Here is an 11,611-nt window from a genome sequence, read left to right as displayed (position 1 = left end):
ATACAAACCTGAATACGTACCACCCCTAAATTAATCAGTGACGGGAGAACAGTCTCAGAACTGTTTGTCCCACTTAGCCATTTAAATTTGGTGCTAGGGGTACCTGCGTGGCTCAGTCAGTGAAGCGCCCAATTTTGATAAAAAGCAAGTACCGAGAAAAAACAACATAGGGCAGAAAATAAAGATGGCAGTGTCCAATCTGATTTCAAGGTTGGAGAGTTAGTGACATGCCCAACAGGTGCACATACCTCACTAGTAAATATTGGTGGTTAGATAAGAACAAAATAAAAATGGATTTTTTGGGGGGAGGGCACCTGGGTGGCTCAGTCGGTTAAGTGGAAGACTCTTGATTTCAGCTCAGGTCATGATCTCACAATCGTGGGATCAAGCCCCACGTCGAACTCTGTGCTGAGCGTGGAGCCTGCTTAAAATTCTCCCTCTCTCCCTCTGCCCCTCTCCCCTGCTCACTCTCTCTCGAAAACAAAAACAAAACATTTTCTTTCAATAAATGTGTGTTTTTTTCAAACTACTTAATTGTTGGAACATAAATACTTATTAAGTTTGGATCTAGCTACTTAACAAACAGAGCAGTTCAGATTTTTGTTTGTTTTGACCTAGAGGCTCTACGCAAAATCACTGAAACACTCAGGACACCATGAACTGAAAAAGTTCTGGAATCTCTGCTCTATACCCTTAATTGGAAATCACTTCTGTTGATTCTGAATTCCTGTCAATGGACTTGTGTTTGTTTTCCTTTTGGTAGCTTTACCCTTTTTCTTGGGAATGATAATTTAAATTAAAACCATTTTTTTTAATACCCATGTTCATTATTCACAGTAACCAATGTGGTGTAAGCCACCTAAGTTCCATGGATAGATGACTGGATAAACAAAATGTGGTATGTCCATACAATGGAATATTAGCCCACATCAAAAAGAAGAGAAATTCCGACATTTGCTACAACATGGATGAACGTTGAAGACGCTATACTAAGTGAAATAAGCGAGTCACAAAAGGGCAAATATTGTATGATTCCACTCATATGGGCTACCTAGAGTCGTCAAAGCATTAGGCACAGAAAGTAAAATGGGAATTGCCAAGGACTGAGGAGAGGGAAAATGGGGAGTTCGTGTTTAACGTGCATAGTATCTCACGGTTTTGGAGAATGAAAAAGTTCTGGAGGTGGATAGAAGTGATAGTGCTTAATACCACTAAACTATACCTTTAAAAATGGCTAAAATGTAAATGTTGTGTGATGTGTACTTTGCCACAATAAAAAAATTTATTTTTGGAGTTCATGGGCTCCTGTCACCATTACTAAGAAAAAAATTAAGATTCTAGCCTACAGAGGGCGCCATTGACAGTTCCTGGCGGCATTTCTTTGTCTGGCAAGCAGTAATTGAACCTCCTGAAGCTCCAGCTTTCTCCTTTCCCGGAGCCTGTGCAACAGTCCTGGGCCCCCCCGGCCAATCCCTCACCTCCCTGAGACTTTTGCTGAAGGGTTTTTACTGCTGTTGACCAAGGGAGAAACCGACCATCCCCTTTTCTTCTTTAGGGGAGAGACGATGTCACTAGAGGTGGTAATGGGGTACATACATACGATGGAATGTTCCTCAGCCATGAGAAAGAAGGAAATGCTGACACATGCTAAGGCACGGATGAATCTTGAGGACATACTGCTACGTGAAATGGACCAGTCACAAAAGGGACAAATGCTGTATGATTCTGCTTATATGAGCATCTGAATTAGTCAAACTCCTAAAGACAGAAAGTAGAATAGTGGTTGTCAGGCCGTTGGGGGGGGGGGGGGGGGAGTTAGTATTTAATGGGAATGGAGTTTCAGGGTTTCAAGATGGAGAGTTCTGGAGATGGAGGGAGAGACGGTTTCACAACTATGTGAACGTACTTGATGTCACTGAACTTTGCACTTACAAAATGGTTAAGACGTTAAATTTTATGTCATGTGCGTTTTATCACCACAAAAGTAATATCTATCTAAGTATATTTATATCTATATCTACGGTGCCAGACCTTTGAAGCTTTGAAGAGCTGGTGTCAGATTTGGCTGCCATTTTGAAGGAAAGCCCGGTCCCAAGAACTCGGGTGTATCATCACAGAGGGTTGGGAACAGGGACACTTCCAGGCAGAGGAAGAGGGTGAGGAGGTGAGCCAAGCCTGAGGAGACTGACAGAGTGGATCAGAGGTGGGGGGAAGAGGGGAATAGTCAAAAACCAGAATTGGGGAGAGTGTCCTAGTCAGTTCACAGGAAAAGGAAAACTAAATTCTGCTAATTAAACCCATTCCAGGGTCCCACCAGGGGACCAGGGGCACTGTTATTGAAAGGAACAAGTTGGAAAACATTTTAATTATAGTCTAAGAAGGAAAAGTGTATTTGATCACGAAGACATTCCCAGGGGTTCAAATGGGAATCAAACACTGTCTTCTGCTCAATAAATAATAATACACTAAGTCCATTAAATGGTTACACTTATTACCATGGCTACCACCTATGAGACCTCTACTCTGATTAGTCTTTCAGCTACATTAGCTCTAAACGGCACCACCTTCCGCTAGAGTCCATACTGGCAGAGCTAGGATTCGAACCTGTGTGCGCAAACTCCGAGCACAAAACCCATACAATTCACCATTGCTTTAGGTTGTGCCAGCCTGCAGGGCAAGCTTAGTTTATGTGCTTCTTTCCAGCATACTACAGTTTCCTTCTATCAGCACACTTTCCTTTCTGATGGCAGAGAGCTAGGGAGGGAGGGTGCCTGGTCCCCAACAGGGAAGGGAGGAGGAGACAAGAGGGTGGAGAGGCGGTTAGGGGTCCCTGGAGCAGACTAGGGTCTCTCTCAGGCAGATCTGGCTTCCTGTAGCGCTTGCTAGAAGGCAGCAGGAAAGCCTTAGAGCTTCCATGGGAACCCAGCACCTTCACATCTTGCGGGGGAAGGGTCTGCTCCCCTTCAGGAACTGAGTTTACTGCTTTGCATGTTTGGGAATTTTCACCCTGAAAACTCCCACGGATCAGATTCCAATCAATCATCCACAATGCTCCAAGAACCCCCAGAAGTTTGCTTGTGCTGCTTTTCTTCTTTAAGAAAGAGAAAAAATATGATTCACATAGAAACAAACAGCATATACAAAAAAAAATGAATGAAAATATGTATTTGAGAAAACATCAAGGAATGTCAAGGAATCAGTATAGACTTAGCCCAATTTTCTGAAATTCCACATCTAATTTAAATAGGCTATGGGCTTTTAGAGCCACAATGGACTTTATGGTCCAAGCTTTTCATTTTGCAGATGTCAAACAATGAAGGCAGGGAGGTTAAATGCCTCCAGGCATGGCAATGTAGACATTATTGCCCTTGATGCCTTTGACTTTGAATGGACTGTCATACAGACATCAGTTCTGCGCACATATTCTTAAAGGCCTCCTTCCACAGGCTTCTGGGCCCAAACATTCCCCACACAACCTTCCTAGTGCACCCCCCAGCTTTCAGTTTTAGTGAGCAGGCTCTTTGCTATTGATGTGGCTCTTTGGTGCCAGCTCTATAAACAAACCACCATTTGTTGCTTTCTAAAAATAAGCCTTTTTAGCTCTGGACAACATTCGGCCTCACTCTGCTGAGCTGAAAGGTTGGTTTCTTTGAGGCTGACAAATGGTGGCTTATGTCTTCTGAGGACGGCTACAGCCTGTCTTTGTTGAAAGCCCAAAGCCTTACCTTGATGGTGGAGGAGAGAGGTCAGGCTCAGGACTGGAGTCTGAGCACACAGCACGCAAACAGCCTCCAAAATAGGCTTGCCTCCGTGGAGAGGGAAGTAGCCAGGGTCTCCAAAGGAAGGAAAATAGGAATGTTCCTTAGAGCTGGAAAGAAGGGGCAGGATTGCTTCAAAAGAAGAAGAAGAAAAAAGGCACGGAACTTACAATGTCCTGCACAGGTGCCTTTCACCCAGAATAAACGTGGCAGGTGCAGAGGCAGTTCTCACATGCGTGCAAGGAGGGTCAAGACTCTCCAATGGTGCCATGGCATAGAAAGGAACACTGTTACTCCATACCAGCATCCACCTGCTTCCTGTGTCTTTGTAGGTTTCTTTTAATGTTTATTTATTTATTTTGAAAGAGAGAGAGACTCCCAAGCGGGCTCCGCACTGACCGCACTGTCAGCGCAGAGCCTGATGCAGGGCTTGAACCCACAGACCGTGAGATCACGACCTGAGCCAAAACCAAGAGTCAGACGCTTAACAGACTGAGTCACCCAGGTGCCCCCCACCCATGTTTGTCTTAATGCTCTGCTATCACGATCTTGAAACTCTTAATTATTTTTGAATACGAAGCCCTCGCTTTCATTTTGCATTAGACCAGTAAATGACGCAGTTAGTTGGTCCTGGTCAGTACATATCTCAAAGGGCTGCTGTGAGTATTGACATTTAAGGAGCACTGTTGTTTGGCTCATTCTCCTCGGACTACATTTGCTTTGATTCCGGCTCCCGCAGTAGTGCTGAATTACCCAAGTGGCTGTGATTACTTGTGATTTTTAAAATTCCATCATAGGAGAAAGAGTTCAGGGGAAAATTGTCTTAGTGGAAAGGTTGCTCTTCATGCCCCAGATTGATTTTTACGAGTTTCCTTGTCTTTGAAGTGCGTGCTTTCTTCCCATCTTCCTGTCCTTAGAGTTTATACGGTGCCCCAGGGTTGAGGTGTTTGTACGATATTTACAGAGAGGGAATGGGCATAGGCAGTAACTGGTTTCCATTTGGTTCGGGGCATAAAGGGACTTGGAAGTGTGGGGTCCAGAGAGGAAGATAAATGGAATTCTTTGATTTTCTTGCGAGATTCCAAAATTCTTCTTTTTAAAGTTTATTTATCTATTTTGAGAAGGGGGAGGGAAAGAGAGAGAGAGAGGGAGAGACAGCATCCCAAGCAGGCTCCACGGTGTCAGCACAGAGCCCGATGGAGGGCTCGAACTCACAAACTGGGAGGTCATGACCTGAGCTAAAATAAAGAGTTGGATACTTAGCCGACTGAGCCACCCAGGCATCCAAGCTTCCAAAATCCTTAAAGAGATCAGATTAGGACTACAGTCTGGCTTAACAGCAAGCAGCTTAAGGGCAAAGCCGAGGGCAGCTGGAGTTTCTCTTCAGGGTCCCTTGTCCCGTGTCCCACAGCCGCCTGGTCATCCAGCACTATCCACCCCCTCCCAATGCCTTTCCAATTTGGCCACTTGCCCCTTCTCTCTGCGCCCGCAAAGCCCCAGCCCAAAGCACAGCCATAGCCTCCTGGTGTCACTTCCCCATGGCCATCCCTCTCGGACCAACTCTGATGTTCTTGTTAGATTTGAAAACAACAACAACAACAACAGCCTTATGGAGATATAATTCACACACCATACAACTCACCCATTTAAAGCACACAGTTTTGATGGTTTTTGGAATACGTTGTTAATTTTTTGAAGTTGGAAAAACCTATAGAATTTGCCATTTGAAGTGTACCATTCAGTGGTGTTAATTACACTCACAACGTTGTGCAACCATCACCACTATGTATTTCCAGAACTCTTTCATCACGACAAACAACAGCTCTGTACCCATGAAGCAATAACTCTCCATTCTGCCTTCTCCCAGTTCCTAGGAACCTCTACTTTGTCTCTGTGAATTTGCCTTTTCTAGATATTTCACGTAAGTGGAATCATACAATGTTTATCATCTTGCGTCTGGCTTAGTTTACCTGGCATAATGTTTTCAAGGTTCATCCATGTTGTAGCAGGTGCCAGAGGTCATTCCACTTTATGGTTAAATACTATTCCACATTTTCTTTATCCATTCATCTGATGGACACTAGGGTTGCCTCTGCCTCTGGGCTATTGTGAATAATGCTGCAGTGAATGGTGGCTTACAAGTACCTGTTTGAGTCCCTGTTTTCACTTCTTTGGGGTATAAAAATCCACGGACCCACTTTTGACTCCTCCAGTCCAGGGGCGCTCAGCAGCCGGCCCAATGTTTTCCCAACGCACACCTGGTCACCTCCCTCACCGGCTAACAACCTTTTGGTGGCTTACGGTACCAATGGCAATGCTCACAAGGGCTTGGGGTAAAAATGGAAGTGCTCACCAAAGTCTCTGGGTCCCTGAGCTCTGGCTGCCAACAACCTGTCCGCCTCACCATGTCCGCCCTCTCATCTCTGCCCGGTTCCCTCTAAACTTTTCTCCATTCTTCTACGGAGCCATGCTCCTTTTGGATTTCACACATGCTGGCCCCTTTTTTTCTAAAATGTTCGCCCTCCCAGACACCCAGCTTTGGCTAGCTGTGGCTTGGCCAACTCTTCTCATGTTACTCACCTTACCTTAAAAACAAAACAAAGGAACAAACAAAACACAAGAAACAGACTCATAAATACAGGGAACAGATCAGTGGTTGCCGGAAGGGAGAGGGCTGGGGGTATGAGTGAAGTAGGTAAAGCTCATTAAAAGGTACAAACTCCCAGTTATAACATAAATCAGTCATGGAGATGAAAAGTACAGCACCGGGAATATAGTCGATAACATTGTAGCAACACAGGGGGACAGATGGCAACTATAGTTACCCCGGTGAGCCTTTTGTAACACACAGTATTGTCAAATCACTATGTTGTGCACCTGAAACTAACAAAACATGCTATGTCAACTATACTTCAATAAAACATTTTTTTTTTTTTTTTAATTTAAAAAGCCCCTAACACCTCTCTCCCTCCCACTCGGCTCCGCCTCTTTTGTTCCCTGGCCCTCTTTTAGTTCCTGATTGTCCAATCACTGTCTTCCTGTCTGCAATAATGACTAATATGGACCGAGCATTTACTCGTTCCAGGCCCTGTCTTACCCATGTCACCTGTACCAACTAATTAAAGCATCACAAGTCTGAGACTTTACAGAGAAGGAAACCTGGGGGTGCACAGTTAGTAAGAGAGCCCACACTGGCATCTGGAAAGCCAGTTTATGCCTACAAGACTGGGGGCAGCCCCCCAGCTCTGTGGGAGCCAGGTTCTCTTCCTGTGCCAGCTTCCCCAGCACACAGCAGCTCACACCCAACCAGATGGGTGAACACATGGGATGGAAACTACATGAGGGACCTGGGTATTGAGCAAACGTTACTTACAGGGTGGCTGCTAAGTGCTATGCATCCCTACCTACCTTCCCACCTCAGTTTCCCCAACCTAGAACGTGCATACTAATAGTTACGTCCAAAAGTTATTGAGAAGGTCGAGTCCTTTTTTGAAATGTTAAAAAAAAAAAAAAATTAAGGAGTCGCCACACCCAACGTGGGGCTCAAACTCACAACCCGGAGACCAGGAGTTACATGCTCTACCGACTGAGCCAGGCAGGCACCCCAAGAAGGCTGAGTATTTTAATATAGAATTTGAAACTCATCGTGCCTAGTAGAGTGGGTCCCCCTGAACGTATATGGAGGTTTAGCATTTGCCACCCCACCTCCTGGCAGGCAGGAAGGGGAGGGAAATACCAAGCCCTCTGACCTTGCTCCTGCTGGAGCACTGTGGGACTCCAGTCACCCAGCCCCGCCCCCGGATCCTTTCGCGTATCTCTACGAGGGTCCCACGGGTAGATCAGCGCGTCTTGGTTTTCTCTCTCCAGGCCTCCCCGCCGCCGTACTGTGCGGCCCTCACAGCGCATCTGGGAGCCCGCTGGGGCAGTGCGCCTGGTCCCGCCCTTGGGCCTCATTATCTACGTTTCCGCGTCAGGCCCGCCGAGAACTTGGCAGGGCCTCCCCGCGGTGTTCGGGAACACTTTGTGCCGAGCGCCCGCCCGCCCAGCCCTCCTCCCTGCCTCCCGCGTCTACTGGCCTGTCCGAGGGGGTTTGGGTCGCTGGAGCCCCAGGTACCCGTACCCCGCGCGAAGCCACGAGTCCACCTGCCTTCCCACGCACTTGTCCTCTATGTACCCGAGTCCCGGCCACACAACCCGTTCCTCGCCCACGGGCTGGGCCTGGGTCACACTGCGCGTAATCGAGAGGTTCAGAAAGATGCGGTGGCCCATTTTAAAACAAAGCCCAATTATTAGCGCTCGGTGGCTATTTATGCCCGGCCAGTGTCAGATCCTCTGAGCGCTGCGGACAACCAGTACCCAAAGGAAGCGCACAGTCCCAACCAGAAGAAAGAAACCGGCTCTGGAGTCTTCTGACCCATTTTGAACCCCCCTCCCCCAACCCCGCGCTCGCCCACTCGTTCGCGTCCTGGCTGCGTTAGCTCCGGCAAAGCGCGGAGTCTCAGTCTCCTCTTCCAAGAAATGGGGAGAACAGTGCGTGCTTGGTGATTCTACTGCGAGGCGCGCAGCAGGTCGCAGGGACGTCGGTGCTGTAGTCACACACCTCCAAGACCCCACCTTCTCGCGGCCCCTGCCTCGGCCCCGCCCCGGGGGCTCCTGGGCTCAACCGGCGGCGCTGGCTCCGAAGTGCGTCACGGGCACCGGCCGCGCTCCTCCGGCAGCCAGGGCGAGGCTGGCACCGGGCCAGCGCGGGCCGGGCCAGGGGTGCCGGGCCGTCTCCGGGGCGGGGACCCAGGCGTGGAAGGCGCTCAAGTTGCGCGGCCCTCGGCGCGCTGTTGGGGGCGCCCTCCGCGGCGGGCAGCTCGCCAGGGACCGGCCTCCGCAGCCCGCCGGGCGCGCTAAGGCTGCACTTTCCCTTCGCCAACACCCCCCCCCCACCCCCCCCCCCCCGTCACCGGTTTCCTCCCGCGGGGCGGCAGCGGAGATTTCCTCTCGGGGAAACTACGCGGATCCTTCCCGGGGCTCCTCGCCCCGCCCCACTTCTCCGCCCCCTCCCCTTTGCTGGGGAGCCGGTACCGGCCTGCGCCGGGAAGAGGCTCTGGCAGCCTGAGCGGGAGGTGGCGGGGGGCCACGGAGCCGCTGGCCACTGACTCGCTTCGCCATGTGACGCTGCCCTCCGCCCAGGGACCCCCATCGAGCCCCCGGCCCGCGCCCGCGCTGGATCGCGCCGGGCACCATGCTTCTGCCGGGCCATGCGCGCCCGCCGCCCGCGCCGCAGCCCGCGCAGCATCCTGGACTCCGCAGGCAGGTAGAGCCTCCTGGGCAGCTCCTGCGCCTCTTCTACTGCACTGTCCTGGTCTGTTCCAAAGAGATCTCAGCGCTCACGGACTTCTCTGGTAAGAAGCGCCCTCCCTCGTCCTGCGCCCCCGGCGCCGCGCTGCGGTGCGCTCAGGTGATACCTCGGCTGGGGGCAGCCTCCCGAGGGAGCACAGACGGGTTGGATTAAAGTTGAGGCACGCTCATAGCCAGTTTTGTTGCCTGGTGTGAGCCCTTGGCAGAGGTGGCTCCGTGTGGAGCGGTGGCAGAGGAGTCCCTCCCCTCTCCAAGGAAGGATGGGTAACATTTGGAGTTTCTCGCCCCGGTGTTTATCTCGTCAAATTCCCTGCATCGGGTCCCAGCATCAGGTTACCGCCTCTGAAGGATGTGTGTCCCCTGGAGGCCCCTTAAGCTGTGCCCTGTGCCGCACCCAGCGCTGTAAAATACACGTGTTGTGATCCGAGGAGTTTCACTTGGTTTGCCACTCGCAAACCCGGGTAGCCCGGCTGCGCCCCAGCCAGCCTCCAGGGTGCCCATGTAAGGACACTAGTCCTGGGGACATCTGACCTGAAGTCTGCGCCGGCAGGCAGGGATGGGAAGCCAGCCGGGCGGGAGGTCTGTGTGCCGGATGAGGAGAAATGTACAGAACCGAGACTCAGGGTCTTTACTGCCAGATGGTACCTGCCCTCCACCCTCCAGTCCCAGGCTTCTTAACAAAAATGCTTTTCTCCTCCCAGTAAACGGTGAGGCTTTTCTTCTGGGAGACTCAGACCAAAGCTCCCACAGCTTATCTCAGTTCTGGGGCTGTAGGTGTGGCACCACAAAGTGAGAGAAGTTTCTGTGTTGATGATGGTTGTAGGAGCCACATTCTTATGTTACCGCTGCACTTGCTTGGAGTAACAAAGTCCTTACAGTTGTAACAGACCTGGGTCTCCCTCTGGTGAGGCTGGATGCCTTCACCCTTTCCCAGCCCCTGCCCACCCCAGGAGGCAGCTCTGAACCCCACTCCCTGCCCCCCCCCTCTTCTCCAGGGATCTTCTGCCAAGTTTAGGCTTTTGCCTGCAGGGACTTTTGCAACCCAATCATGGTAAACGGAGTCACTGCTCACCCTGTCCTGCAATAGACTAATACATGGCAGAGAACACTGGCAAACCAGAAGCTGAGTTGGGTTTCTAGTTTACTTACAGAGAATGTCATTGTTAGCTGAGAGCCCTTGGGTCAGAGGTTCTTTGCTTTGAATATTTAATATCAAGGCAGTGTTTCTACCTAGTGAAGGAAGCCAAGATATGCCTATTTGGCAAGCAAACCGTGGTCCTTAAAATCGAGCAGCACAGGGTCAGAATGCTGTGGTAAATGTGCGAGGGAAATGCTTTTCAAGTGATATTGACTTTTTTTTTTTTTTTTTTGTGGTAATAGAACTTTCTTGGCTGCTAGAAAAGTTTTATATTTGCTGATCTCAGCTATGGAGAGCAATTCTGATTCAGCCACCCTGTAGCTCTGACTAGTAAGGAAAGAATTGAAAGCTGACAAGCCCTTTTTGCGTGTGTGACATCATTGCAACTGAAAAAACAGCGCTTTAGGTAAATCGCGGTGTGACCATTATATTGTTTTCACAGATTATAGACACTCTGTTTGTCTTTAGTGAAGCAGTTGCAATACTCCCGGCAGCCTGCAGGTTATCACTCACATTAGGAATTGTCTGTATTCTGTATATTACATTGTACATTATAGTGCTTTGGCTGTCACAGAGGGATAGGGAAATGGATATTTTGATACATGTTCTTCTAAATGATACAAATGATGGAAAATATTTCCTTCTGCTTTCGGTGTGAACTTGAATTCCAGGGTTGAAAACTCGTTGAGTCCGCAGTAGGTGGTGATAATGCCAGGTCCATCCACAAGTAGCCCCCATTCTTTCCTCTAATCACCTTTGCTCACCAGAGACCTGAGGACTAGGGAGACAGTGTCGGGGGGGGGGGGGGGGGCGCCTGGCTGGCTCAGTCAGTTAAGCATCCAACGTCAGCTCAGGTCACTCATGATCTTATGGTCCGTGAGTTCGAGCCCCACATCGGGCTCTGTGCTGACGGCTCAGAGCTTGGAGCCTGCTTCGGATTCTGTCTCCCTCTCTCTCTCTGCCCTTCCCCCACTTTCTCTTAAAAGTAAATACACATTAAAAAAAAATTTTTTTAAGGGTCAAGGGAACCTTTTTGGGAGAAGAAAAGAAAAAACGCCATCTTCTCAAAGCACAGACACATTCAGGTTTAAATCTAAACGCTGTACGTGCGGCACTGGGGAAACGTTAGAGAAGGCTCAGGGGTCTTTCAAAGTTGATCAATTTGACTTGAAACTTTTAGGGACCCCCTAACTGTGTGATACACAGCGTTGAGGACAATTCCCCAGCTCTAAAGATGGGTCTGAGGGTTCAGTTGAAGGCTTTAGTCAAAGCCGTGGAGACTGATCACTTAATTCCAAAACCCCTGGGGGGGGGGGGAGCGGGGGCAAACCGGATGCCTGCTTTCCTGGGGACAGGTGGTCTTGTT

The 11,611-nt window shown here is 49.6% G+C and overlaps 1 protein-coding gene across 3 annotated transcripts in view; it reads left to right on the top strand.

The window, feature by feature from the left end:
* Positions 1-8,718: 8,718 nt before the first annotated feature.
* Positions 8,719-11,611, top strand: part of EVA1C (eva-1 homolog C) — a 76,182-nt gene continuing 73,289 nt past the window's right edge. For all 3 annotated transcript variants that reach the window (XM_042955034.1, XM_042955035.1, XM_042955033.1), the window contains exon 1: positions 8,719-9,151. In XM_042955034.1, the coding sequence (XP_042810968.1) occupies positions 8,992-9,151 (160 nt within the window). In that variant the 5' untranslated portion in view covers positions 8,719-8,991. The remainder of the gene's footprint in view (positions 9,152-11,611) is intronic.

The sequence above is a fragment of the Panthera leo genome, chromosome C2, assembly GCF_018350215.1.
Source record: "Panthera leo isolate Ple1 chromosome C2, P.leo_Ple1_pat1.1, whole genome shotgun sequence".
NCBI lineage: Eukaryota > Metazoa > Chordata > Mammalia > Carnivora > Felidae > Panthera > Panthera leo.
This window is presented reverse-complemented; position numbering and strand designations above follow the sequence as displayed.